This window comes from Ictidomys tridecemlineatus, chromosome 2 (assembly GCF_052094955.1).
Source record: "Ictidomys tridecemlineatus isolate mIctTri1 chromosome 2, mIctTri1.hap1, whole genome shotgun sequence".
In the NCBI taxonomy this organism is placed as follows: Eukaryota; Metazoa; Chordata; class Mammalia; order Rodentia; family Sciuridae; genus Ictidomys; species Ictidomys tridecemlineatus.
In genome coordinates, this window is record NC_135478.1 from 7,501,272 (window position 1) to 7,513,870 (window position 12,599).

General features: G+C 35.4%; 1 protein-coding gene and 1 pseudogene across 1 annotated transcript; both read right to left on the reverse strand.

The window, feature by feature from the left end:
- Positions 1–956: 956 nt before the first annotated feature.
- LOC144369362 (vesicle transport protein GOT1B pseudogene) lies at positions 957–3,359 on the reverse strand (annotated as a pseudogene).
- LOC120891617 (olfactory receptor 7E178) lies at positions 2,448–8,238 on the reverse strand. The gene has a single exon (XM_078029039.1). It carries the CDS (start codon positions 8,235–8,237, stop codon positions 7,350–7,352), a length of 888 nt encoding a protein of 295 aa, XP_077885165.1. The 5' UTR covers position 8,238; the 3' UTR covers positions 2,448–7,349.
- Positions 8,239–12,599: the final 4,361 nt, after the last annotated feature.

Consider the following 12,599-nt stretch of genomic DNA (forward strand, 5'->3'; position numbering starts at 1 on the left):
GCATATTGATATCATCCCAACTGACATGGTTGCCCCAGTGTTGAGGAAACAATGATGCTGACAGTTCCTCCTCTTTTTACCATCTCCCACAGAACTTACTGGGCAGTACTGCATTTCTGCTCGGGCATTACCAAGGAGTATGGATTCAGTGCTCCTCTCCTGCTTAGTGTGGGATGAAACCTCAGGCTCTGTCCTCAGGACTTGAAAAATGGCTCAAATTTATGAAGATGCCAATGGAGACAGTAGACAATGCTGTGGAGCCACTACACTGGCAAAGTAAAGGGCTAGAAGCATAGGCTAATTAGTTCAGCTGTGCAACCTTGGAGGCTCAATGCACAAAGTGCCTAATTAGCCAATAGGTGCACAATAATTCAATCTCTGAGGACTTTTTAATATTAAAGGAAACAGAAAAATAGAAAAGTAAAAGTACTTGGTCTGACTTCCAAGGTGTTGGATCTTTATGTAAAACTAAGGCTACTTTTTCTTCACTATAACAATCAAATATGGGATTTGGTATCTGTCAACTCATTGTATTAATCTGAAAATATGTGGAGAATTAGATTTCTTGTTTCAAGAATCTCACACTATTTCCATTCCTATATGTCTCTAAGGAGAAATTCATATTTCAATTTATTTTTCCCTTTGCTTGGTTTGGTACTTTACGTACTGAAGATATATGGGTTATTTACTAGTCCTCCTGAATCTTGGTTCTTTTTTCTCTAGTGAAAATATATTGATACATTATAAAACCACTGATGGTTACATAGGTTTTTGATAATATACTATATTTAAATACTCCAGGAGCAGGGCTTGGGCTGTAGTTCAGTGGCAGAGTGCTTGCCTAGCATGTATTTGATCCTTAGCACCACATAAAACAAATAAAGATACCTGTTGATCTAGATATACCAAAAAAAAAATTAATAAAATTAAATAAATAAACAAATACTATAGGAGCAGCAGGAGGAAACTATATTTTAATATTGATTTCTCTTTTTAACCAATACATAATAATTGTACATATTTAACATGACATGTAATATTTGGAATCAGGTATACATTATGTAATGTCAAATCATAATGATTATATTTCTTCAATCATCTGTCATTTCTTTATGGTGAAAACATTTAAAATTCTTTCCTATAACTTTAAAAAATTACAGTATATATTTTATTTGCTACTCTCAAACTAGAAAACTAAAATTAATCCTTCCCCATCACTCCCTCCTAATCTTCATGGCCTCTGATAAGTATCATGCTAACTATCAACTTCTGAGACCACCTTTCTAAATGATATCAGGTGGTGCTTGTCTTCAGAGTCTGGCTTATTTAATGTCTTCCCCTTCAATCCATTTTGTCTCAAATGGTAGAATGGCATCCTTTTATGGCTGAATAACATTCATTGGTGTATGTCCAACATTTTTTGTATCCATCCATTCATCCATTGATGGACAGTTAGGTTATTTCCATTCCTTGGCTAGTATGAATTGTGCTTCAGTAACAATGGGAGTTCAGATGTCTCTTCAACAGATGTATTTCATTTCCTTTGGGTACATACACAGCAAATGTATTGCAAAATAATATGGTGGTTCTATTTTTAATTTTTTTAGGAAAACTCCTTGTGTTTTCCACAGTAGAAAGCCTGATGCTTTACTTTCTATTCCCAGAAGTGACACCCCATCACTTCTTCCATGTTCTCATTGCTGAAAGGGAGTCACTAGGTTCATGCCATACATCATGGAAGTCACACAAGGGCATAAGAACAAGGAGGTAAGGTCATTGGGAGTATCTTAGCCCCTCCCCACCTCATCTTCTATCAGAACATTGGGTTTGATACAAAGAAAAGTTTAATGCATACATAATGGATATAGGACAAAGTATGCTGTTTAGCTGTACATTGATAAAATATAGAAGAAATAAATAAATTATTTTGAGGGGATCCCAAATGGCAGATATATAGAGATAGATATGAGAGGAAGAAGCTGAGTATATTCAGACATTTAGAATACCTGGTCTGTACACAATGTATTACTAAACCAAAGTCATTTCATATTAGATGGAGGGATAAAATACTAGGGTTATAGACAAGGATGAATTTACAACACATGACAAATAAACACCAAAGATAGTTATATTTGCATACCAAAATGCTTATTTTCACTTCCCCCTCCCATAATCAATATCCTTGAACAAAAAAGAAACACTAAAACTTTTTTCATTCTATATTGGATATTCACTTGAGAGTTCTCTGACCATATACTTTCATACACTTGGAGACTTTTTTTCTAGAAAGGAAAGAATTGATAAATCAACCTTTTATTCTATGAGTTAATATTGGACATACTATCGGTAGAGGAGAATAGATCCCATTATTCATATTTTTTTCAGAAGAACAACAAAAGTTTTATTTTAACTCCATGTTTACAAAACATAGTGATTCATACATGAACTGGGTTTTCACTGGGTTTAATACATTAAAATGACATAATCCAACCCTACTCATGCATTACTTTCAGAGATACAGCACAACTGGAAATAGAGTTGCCATCACGGTGGACATTTCTAAAAAGCAAATGCCTGTGGGTGCTCCTGAGCCCTCAAAACAATAATAATAGTAGTAAAAACAAAAGTAACCGACACCACAGTTCTCTAAGAATGGCTGTGTTCTGCACATTGTGGAAAGATAATAAAAATAGCCTTCTAGAGTTTCAATATGCTTCATAACATGGATTTTGTCTCCCTTAGTTTGCTTGCTGCCTTCTGAGATCACTTGATTAGAAGCCTGTTTTCATTGCTTCTTTACTAATTGCTGTTGGTCTTTGTAGGCTACATGTTTTAAGCTTCTGTAAAGAACATTACAAGTTATTTGATGTAATTTAATTTTGTACTGAATGTTCTTCAAAGAATTTTATAAACAATACAACATTTTAAATGAGTCTTCAAATTCTCTTGTTGTTAAACAATATTGTTGCTTTTTCCAACTTTATCTATACATGATCTAATTCCAGGTAAATTTAAGAGGAATCCAAGAATAGGCATTCTTCTAATAAAGCCAACCACACAGAAAAGAAGCCCCTGAACAAGTTAAAAAATCCGTAATTTTCAAATATCCTGCCTCTCAAAGGCCAACCAATAAGAACTACAAATATACCACCTAGGAAAAATCCTGTAGCTTTCATTTTATGTTTTTGGGAAAAGAATCTGAATGTGCTTTCTAAACTGATTATAAAAGCCTAGCCAGTCACAAACAAAACATTTCCAAAGGCCAGTAGTACTTTGTCAAAAAAAAGATAATCATTCCAAACAACAGGAAAAACTGTTAATCCCATTTCAATTTTCTGGGTGTCTGTTAAGGAGATCATGGTTGTAGTGGTGAGGGCAGTGGAGGCAGCACCTCAAATGCCCAGTGTGGAAAGCTGAGTAGGGAGAAAAGAAGGCAGGAAGCAGCCCAGAAGCTGTCACATCTTCCGGAGACATCCACTATTCATAATTTTAAACCATACATTTCTCTCAAAAGTTGAGAAATTAGAGAACAGGGCACACACCTATAATCCCAGCAAAAATGGAGGCTAAGGCAAAATCACAAGTTTAAGGATATCCCAGCAATTTAGTGAGGCCCTAGCAATGTAGCCAGAACCTATCTCCAAATAAAAAGGGCTGGGGATGTAGCTCAGTGATTAAGCATCTCTGGGTTCAATCCCTGGTACCAGAAAAAAAAGAGTTGAGAAATTAATCTATGGAAGGTCTAGTGGTCCTGGGAAGAAGTACCACATTGAATATGAATGTAAAAATATCTTAAGTTTCTCCTCTGAAACAGTGGATAATTTGCTTGATGTTATATAAGGTAAAAGTGTGCCTATCTCTGCCCTACTGTACAAGACTTTGGATATCTAGATAAATGACATTCAGTTTATGCTTTAAACTGCTTAGGTTAAAGAAGAATTCTCAGAGACATTTCTTAAATTCTCTCTATGAACACAGAATAAATTTCATAGGTCTCTGAGCAAAAACTTTGCATTTTAGACCCCTTCAGTATAGCCATTCCAATGACCTTGCTGATCCTCAATTTGAGAAAGCAATGTTCCCAATAGTATCTCCAGCATCTCTGTGTGCCTCCCAACACTCACTCACTTCCTTCTTAATGGGGTGGACTTGCTAATAGGGCTACTGAAATTCATTCCCTCTTTACATCTGAAGAGCAGTGAGAACTGAGGATCTTTTCTCATGAATGACAGGAGTCATTCCCCAGAGTCAGGAAGGGGCCTCCTGATACAGATGACTCTGGAAAGAGACAGAGGTGTGATTTCCACTGAACCGGAACCAGCATTCTGAAAAGCTGAAAGAACAGGTTGATATTTACTGTTGTATTGTCTTAAGCATGCTGTGTGATCAAGAGTGCTCTTGATGTTGTTCTGTAGGCACCACAAGATTATGGATCTATCCTTCTTCTTTCCAGCAAGTTACACAACCCATCAAATCACTATGTTCTCATGCAAACTTTCCTGTCACATGGGAAGAAGTAGCTCTGTATTTTATATCTCAGCAGATACCACCATGTAGCACCTTTCCATGTAGTATGGGAAAAATGACCCTAGTTTCTCTCCTACTAGCAGGATTCCTCCAATGATGTCTCAATACACTGCAATCATTCTGTGTTCAAATTCAACAAAATTTCTCATAGATTCTTATTTTTGCTTATGAAGTAATTGCTCATTTCACTCCAGAATTTTTTTCTTCTGCCTTTTTATGGGTGTTCTCAGAAAACGAAGTCTTTCTTTTTATTTTAAATAATTTATTTATTTCTTCTACTCTAGGATCCAGTTGAACTGCACATGTTGCATTTATTTATCATGACTCGTTGAACTTCAGTCTGGGACAGTTCTTCAGCCTTTATATTTCACAACCCTGACATTTTTTGAGTCAGAGTTTATTTTAAAAGGATGTCCATAAATCTGAGCTGTGAAAATATTTTATACTATAATTTTTGTAGGGTCTTACACCTTTCAGAATTAAACACACACACACACACACACACACACACGACACACTGGGAAAGAAATTAAATGAACCCAGAAGCAGTACATTTCAAGAAGCACTGATTAGCAAAAACATCAGCAGACAGGGCCTGTTTAGCAGATATGGACTGTCTTAAATAATTATTTTCTCCTGATTAGAAAAGCAGAAAACAAGCATTAAAGGCCGCTCACCTGTTAATCACCTGCACTTTCTCCCATCCTAGGAAGAAGGCCACCACCAGAATAAAAGCCCCACTACATCACAAAGTGCTCATTTTCAGGTGCCATTTAATGAAATAAACTTTTAGCCATAGAAACATCAATGAATTAGTAAGTGCCAAACCTTAATTCCTCCACAGAGACACTAAATTAACAATACATATGGACCAAGTTGCCTTTGTGAGAACTCCAAGAACTAATTAAGAGATATTAGCACATCATGCAAACACAAAGTCAGGAAGAGGTGAATAAAAATGGACAAGAAATGTTGCTGTATTTGCCATCAAGGACCTACACCCTCCCAAAAGCAGCATGGCACAATCAGGAGAAAATTCCCAAGTTCTGAATTGAAACAAGAATAAGAAGGTGGAATATTCATGTAAAGATGTATCTTTCTAGTAGGCTTATGCCTTGCCTGACTTAGAGCACTATAGAGAAAGATACACAGAAAAATGTTAAGGCTCATACATTACCAGAGAGACTGTAGTACCACAAACAGATGACAGGTGGGACAAGAGACCATGGGCTCTGAGAACAAAGGCAAACCTCTTTAATGGTGAAAATTACACAAACAAGCTCAGAGAAAATTCATTTTCTGAAAACGTTTGAGAATTTCTAGGCATTTTTATTGGCAGGGCAATGGTACGGGGAGAGCCTCTGGGGATTAAATCCAGGTCCTCCCATATGCTGGGCAAATGCTCTATTACTGAGCTACATCCCCAGTCCTAAAATTTCTATCAGTCTGTGGTGAAAGTCTTCCACTACATGAAATCAATCCATAAAAACTGTGAGAAGAAGCTATTTTCTCAAAAGCAAAAAACTCAACAAGGAGAACAAGGCATGCAAAAAAAATATGGAAACATGGCCCAACCAGAGAAATAAATTAAATATTCATAAACTTACTGTGAAATATTCTTTAAAGAAATTAGATCTATGATTTATCTGACAAAAAAATAGAAAACATCCACCTGAAGGATAGTCAGTAAGCTAAAAAAGAACACAGACAACAAAATTGGGGAAGCAATACATGAACAAAATGAGAATATTCGCAAATACCTATAAATTATTAAAAAGCAACAAAAATTTTGGAGTTGGAGATTCAATAAGTAAAATGAAATATTTGATAGTGTCATAATAGACTCAATCAACCAGAGGGACATAATCAATAAACTTAGGAACTCATTATTTGAAATTATTGAATCAGTGAAGCAAAATAAAAAGGAACAAATAAAAGTGAATAGATCCTAAGGATTTAATGGGAAACTATTAAGCTGAATTTTTTGCATTAGGGGAATTTCAGAAAGGGAATAGGGTGGAAGAGATAGAGATTCAACTTTTTAAAATAATGATTGAAATTTTAAATTTCTCAAATTTGAAGAATAGACATACATATCCAAACACTAAATAAACTCTGATAAATCCAAAGACACCCATAATATGATATATTACACTCAAATCATCAAAAGTCACAAAGTTCAAACCATGGCAGCATCAAGGAAAAGCAATTCAACATGTACAAGGAAGATCCTAAAGGATTATCAGCAGATTTCTTAGTAAAATCCTTGGACATCTTAAAAAGTCTCAAGCTCAAGCCACATGCCAGTTCAATAAATCAGAATCTCTAGTGGTGAGACTCAGGCATCAATGTTTTTAAAGATCCCTTAGTGCTTCCCATAAAGGCAATCTGGAGGACCAGCGATACACATCCTAATAGATAACCTGCACAAATAAATTTTTTATAAATGCAAAATTTATATGGTAAAGACACAGAAGCTACTGAAAATATATTTATTATAAGAAATTTTAAGTATATAAAAAGAGAGTTTCTCATCTTTCTGAGATTCTTGGATAATTAATAATAAAGTACAGAGGTTGCATAAGTATAAAAAAATTCAGAAATTCATGAGTAAGCTGTACAAAGAATACAGAAACTCCCACAGTTTCACTAAAGACAGTTTTTTTTAAAAAAGCAATATTTAGATATCAAATAGGAGGAGAAATGAAAACCACAAGAGCTTAAAAATGACGTGATGAAGGAGATGAGTTTTGCAGGCCTAGATGTTTAGTTTTGTTGCTTTTGCAGACCAGCACTGCAAATAGATAACACAAATCCTGAGACTAGACTATTTTTCTGAAAAGCCTCCACATAGCCCTCTTGATGTCCTTGTTTCTAAGGCTGTATATGAAAGGGTTAAGCATAGGGGTGACTACAGTGTATGCTACTGAGGCCACTGCACCCATCCTAGGAGAAAGTGAGACAGCTGAACTGAGATATACCCCAAGGCCTGTCCCATAAAATAAGCAAACAACTGACAGGTGAGACCCACAGGTAGAGAAGGCTTTATATTTCCCACCTAATGATGGAACTCTCAGAATAGAGGAAACTATTTTATAATAAGAGAAGAAGATCCCTGCGATAGGAAGAAAACCAGAGATGGCACCAACAAAATACATGACTATGTTATTGGTAAATGTATCAGAACAGGCAAGGTTGAGGAGCTGAGAAGGGTCACAGAAGAAATGAGAAATCTCCACATTCTTGAAGTAGGTAAGTTGTAACACCGTTGAATTATGCAGCTGGGAGACCAAAAGGCTGATGAGAACTGACAACAAAACCAATGAGCCACAAAGGCGAGGGTGCATAATGACCTGGTAGTGTAGTGGATGGCAAATGGCTACAAACCTGTCATAGGCCATTACAGTTAGAAGCAGACTATCCAAACATCCAAAAAGCATAAAAAAAGACATCTGAGTCAGGCAGCCTGCATAGGAGATGACTCTGTTATGTGTTTGGATGTCCACAATCATTTTTGGGACCGTCGTAGAGGTGAAACTGATATCAGCCAAGGACAGGTTGGCGAGGAAGAAGTACATGGGGGTGTGGAGGTGGGGGTCAGAGCTGACAGCCAGGATAATGAGCAGGTTCCCAAGCACTGTGACCAGGTACATGGACAGGAACAGTCCAAAGAGGAGGGGCTGCAGTTCTGGATCCTCTGAGAGGCCCATGAGATGGAATTCTGAAACACGTGTTACATTTTGTGATTCTATATTGGAGAGAAAACTTTTGAGAAGGAAAAATAGGTTGAAAAAAGTAAATAAGCAAACCAGTACACAGCACTATCTATTATTTTGGATTAAAGCAATTCACTAGTAAAGTTCTTTTGTTTGAGGACCATATACCCTCAGCAATATTTCTTAGTTATGACACTCCCAAACATCTTAGAACTCTGTCATCACTTATTTTTGTGGTATTCATCTTTTTCTATACACATCAATCTTAGAGACACTCAACTGAAGTATATTTTAAAAGCAAAATCATTAGAGATAAATATGTAATTATGATAAAATATTCTTTTAAGAAAAAAACAAAGATAAATATCCTTTCACCTTTGAGAAAAAGACCATTCTAATTAAAAGAAAGTAAAAACTATTTTATTCAAATATAATGCAAAAAATTCTCTCATTATATAATATTTATAAGATATATAAGTGCTAAAACCAAAGTATCTGGATTCTAATTAAAAACCAAATATTCATAATCATAAAGCATTTTTATGCGCCAGTTATCGTCATGGATTTTCATCCATTTTTGGCCTTCTGACTTTGCTCCTTTATGGAATTAAGTGTTCACTCAAAACTGTAGGATGTATGTTTTTAATTCTTCTCTAATATAACATCTAACCTTGGCCTGATACACTTCAAATTTTGACAAACATGTTTTGGTTAAATATACCAAATCATACAGCATCACCAATCTCATAGATGTCATCAGTGTATAATAATACCCAAATCATTAAATACATAATAATTAGCATTTAAGAAATATTTTATAATAATTCTCATTTTATTCAGTATTAATTTATCAATCCTATGCAATCTCAAGGAAACATCTGGTATTTCATACTTCTTTGTGTTCTCTCACTCCCTCTCTTTTAAGTTTGTGATGGCTTGGTTAAAATACTTAAAGGGATTTCTTTTATTTCATTGACAAAATATAATCATGTGTTTGGAGGGTATAGAGGAATATTAAGATATGGGTACAAAGTAATTGGATCAAGTTTAAATGAATTTCTAATCTTAAGCATTTGGAAATGTTGTGTCCTCATGAAATCCAACCTCCTTGCTGATGGTTGAGGAATTTAGGGCCATGGGTGAACCAAACCTAGGCCTGACACATAGCCTTCTTATGCCTAACTAACAGCTGTTCGCTTCAATCTTTCCTGATACAGAAATTTCAGTTCTCTTTCACCAGCTCCCTGAGGGCAACTGTAGTCCTCATTTCTCTGAAGTAAGTAAGTTGTAACACCGCTGAATTATGCAGCTGGGAGACCAAAAGGCTGATGAGAACTGACAACAAAATCAATGAGCCACAAAGGCATATCACAGTATGATTTAATTTCAGAGAAAATACAAAAGGAAAAAAAAGTCAGACAAGTGAATGTAATACCTGGAGAGTTTCCACACTGTAAAATGAAAATCATAGCTGGACTTACCTTACAGTGGTGTGTTTAAGAAATTGGGTGAAATGAAACAAAGTGCTTAGACCAGTGGTCATCAATACTAATTGATCATTATATTTACCTATGGGTATTTAAAATATACTGATGCTCTGCCATAGCTTAGAATGAATTAAATAATTATCTCTGTATATAGGGTTCTTAGTGGTCCAGGACCAAGAATCAATGTCTCAGAATACTTCCACACACTAGAAAATGTTCTATTAATAGTATATATGTTATTATCATCATTAAGACTTACTACCTATATTAAAAATATAAACAATTCAATATTTGCCTCAGAACTTCTATTTTAAAAGATCTGAAATATTACCAATAAACTCTGAGTTTTTCTATATCCATGCATAATCCCATTCTTCTATACATCTGTCCCCAAAATGCAAACACTGTCAGGAATTTGATAAGTATATTTTATCCATGATTTTCTAACATTAGTATTGATTTGCTTATGTGTAATTCTCTTGAAAATATAGGAAACCAATATACTACTCTATATTACATCTAACATTTTAATAAAATACCGAATTAAAGTCTTTCTGTGAAGTACATATATTCAGATATAACATTTCAATGCATAACATTGCCTGAAGATTGGATTTTATTTTTTAATTTCTCATGACAACAATTCTATGAAAATTCTCCCACTTCTCTTATCACACTAGTGAGAATTTGTATATGATGTGTGCCTGCAGGATAGCTGTTTTGAGTTATAAAAAAAGATGTCTATTCAATTTTACTATTTAATGCCTACATTTGTTTTTCCAATAGAAAAAATCAGGTGCTATCAAATACTTTCTTTTATTAAGATATCAAAATGAAGCAAATCTCAGTGGCACACACCTGTAATCCCAGTAACTCAGAAGGCTGAGGTAGGAGGACCACAAATTCAAAGCCAGCCTCAACAAGTGAGGCCCTAAGGAACTTAGTGAGACCCTGTTTCTAAATAAAAATAAAAGCACCCCTGGGTTCAATCCCCAATACCAAAACAATACAACAACAAAAAAAGATATCAAATAAAAAATATTCTTGAAGTCTGTCTAATATAATCACTCTCTGAGAGTTCCATGTGAAAATTCTCATCTTATATAGGAAATAATATTTCCATGTCTCAGATGTCCAAACTTGGTTATAAAAGTGCATTGTTATTAATTTTAAAAATTACATACTTATGTCAGAAATGCCTCTATAAACCACAGTTCATGCTGCCACTTCTCAGATGAACTCACTGAATTGCAAGAGAAAGAATCAATGCTTCTGCCTTGGTTTGTTCATCTGTGCTCGAGGAGGTTTTACAAGAAAAACTCTAATTTGGCTCTCATGAGGAAACAAAGTCCTGAAAATACAGTCAATAGGCCACGGTCTGAGTTCAATTTCTTTTTCTAACACTCACACTGTAGTACATAAAGAACTCTTCCCTTCTCTGTACTAGCTTTCCTTATCTGGAAATGGGGAGAATAATACTAAACTCTAGAGATGTACAGTGCCTAAACTTAATAAATATTTGTTCATTATTTTGTAAACAGAATTTGGATCATCATTGGAATTTATTCCAGGCTTATTCATAAAGTACAATCCTACACAGTTTTCATGCCCTATTGTTGTTATATGGTACAGAAGACAAGTCTCTCAGGTCTCAGGCACTGGAGCCCAAGAGAATTCAAATAGAAAGTTCTATTCCTTTCAAGTAAAACAATAATGTTTTTTACCTGGGAGTGATCATTGTAGATGAAATTAAATAAACTATATAAAGTCAGGCACTTGGGAAAGTTTAATAAAGATTCATGACATCATCATTATGGTCATCTTTGTTCTTATCTTCATCCTGACCTTCATGATCATTTTAGAGCACATAAGAGACCGTTTAGAGAGATCCATTTCTTGTGATAATGAGAGAGATACCCACCAGAGCTAGAACTAGTATGAAAAGAGAACAGAACTCCTCTCAGTCTTGGATCCTGACCAGAACCAAGACTATAAACTAGAATAGTGGTCACAGAGGGTGGGAAGGGTAGGGAGAGGTGGTAAAGAGAGAGACTGGATAACAGGTACTAAAATACAGTTAGCTAGGAGGAATAAATTTTAGTGTTCTATAGCACAGAAGGGTAGGCAAAGTTTACAATAATTTATTATATATTTTATAAAGAACTAGAAGAGAGGCATTTTAATGTTCCCAACACAAAGAAATAAGAAATGTTTAAGGAGATATAAATGCTAATTATCCTGATTTGATCATGAAATATTATATACATGTATCAAATTATCACACTGTGCTCCATAAACATATATAAAATTATTATGTCAATTAATTTTTAATTTAATTTTTTATTTCATAGGCCTCTGAGCCAAAACTTTGTATTTGGGGGACCTCCTTTCTGGATACTCCAACTTCTTGTCTGGGTAATGAGGAACTGATGCTCTCTGAGCCCCTTCTGCATCTAGTTTCTTCCACCACACTCACCAGTCAGTGCTGCCACTATGCTGGGGCATGACCAAGGAGTGAGGATCCATTGCCTCTCCTCTGCCTGGTAAGTGGTGAGGAATCAGGCTCCGTCCTCAGAATTGGCAGGAGGACAGACTCAGGCATGGACCTACAATGTAAACAATGACTCTGGAAAGAGGAGACACACAGAACCAACTGGACTGGGACCAAGAAGCTGCAGGACATAGGCCAATTGTTTATAGTTGTATGGGTGGGTCTGAGAGCTCAAGAGGCAGAGCTCATAATTAGCTAAATTGGTTCATGTAATGCTAATCTCTGAGGACTCGTTAATATTAATGGAGCAGAAGCATAAGGAAAGTTGGCTACTCCCCTCTTAAAACTCTGAAGCTTCATAAATCTCAAACTCACTTT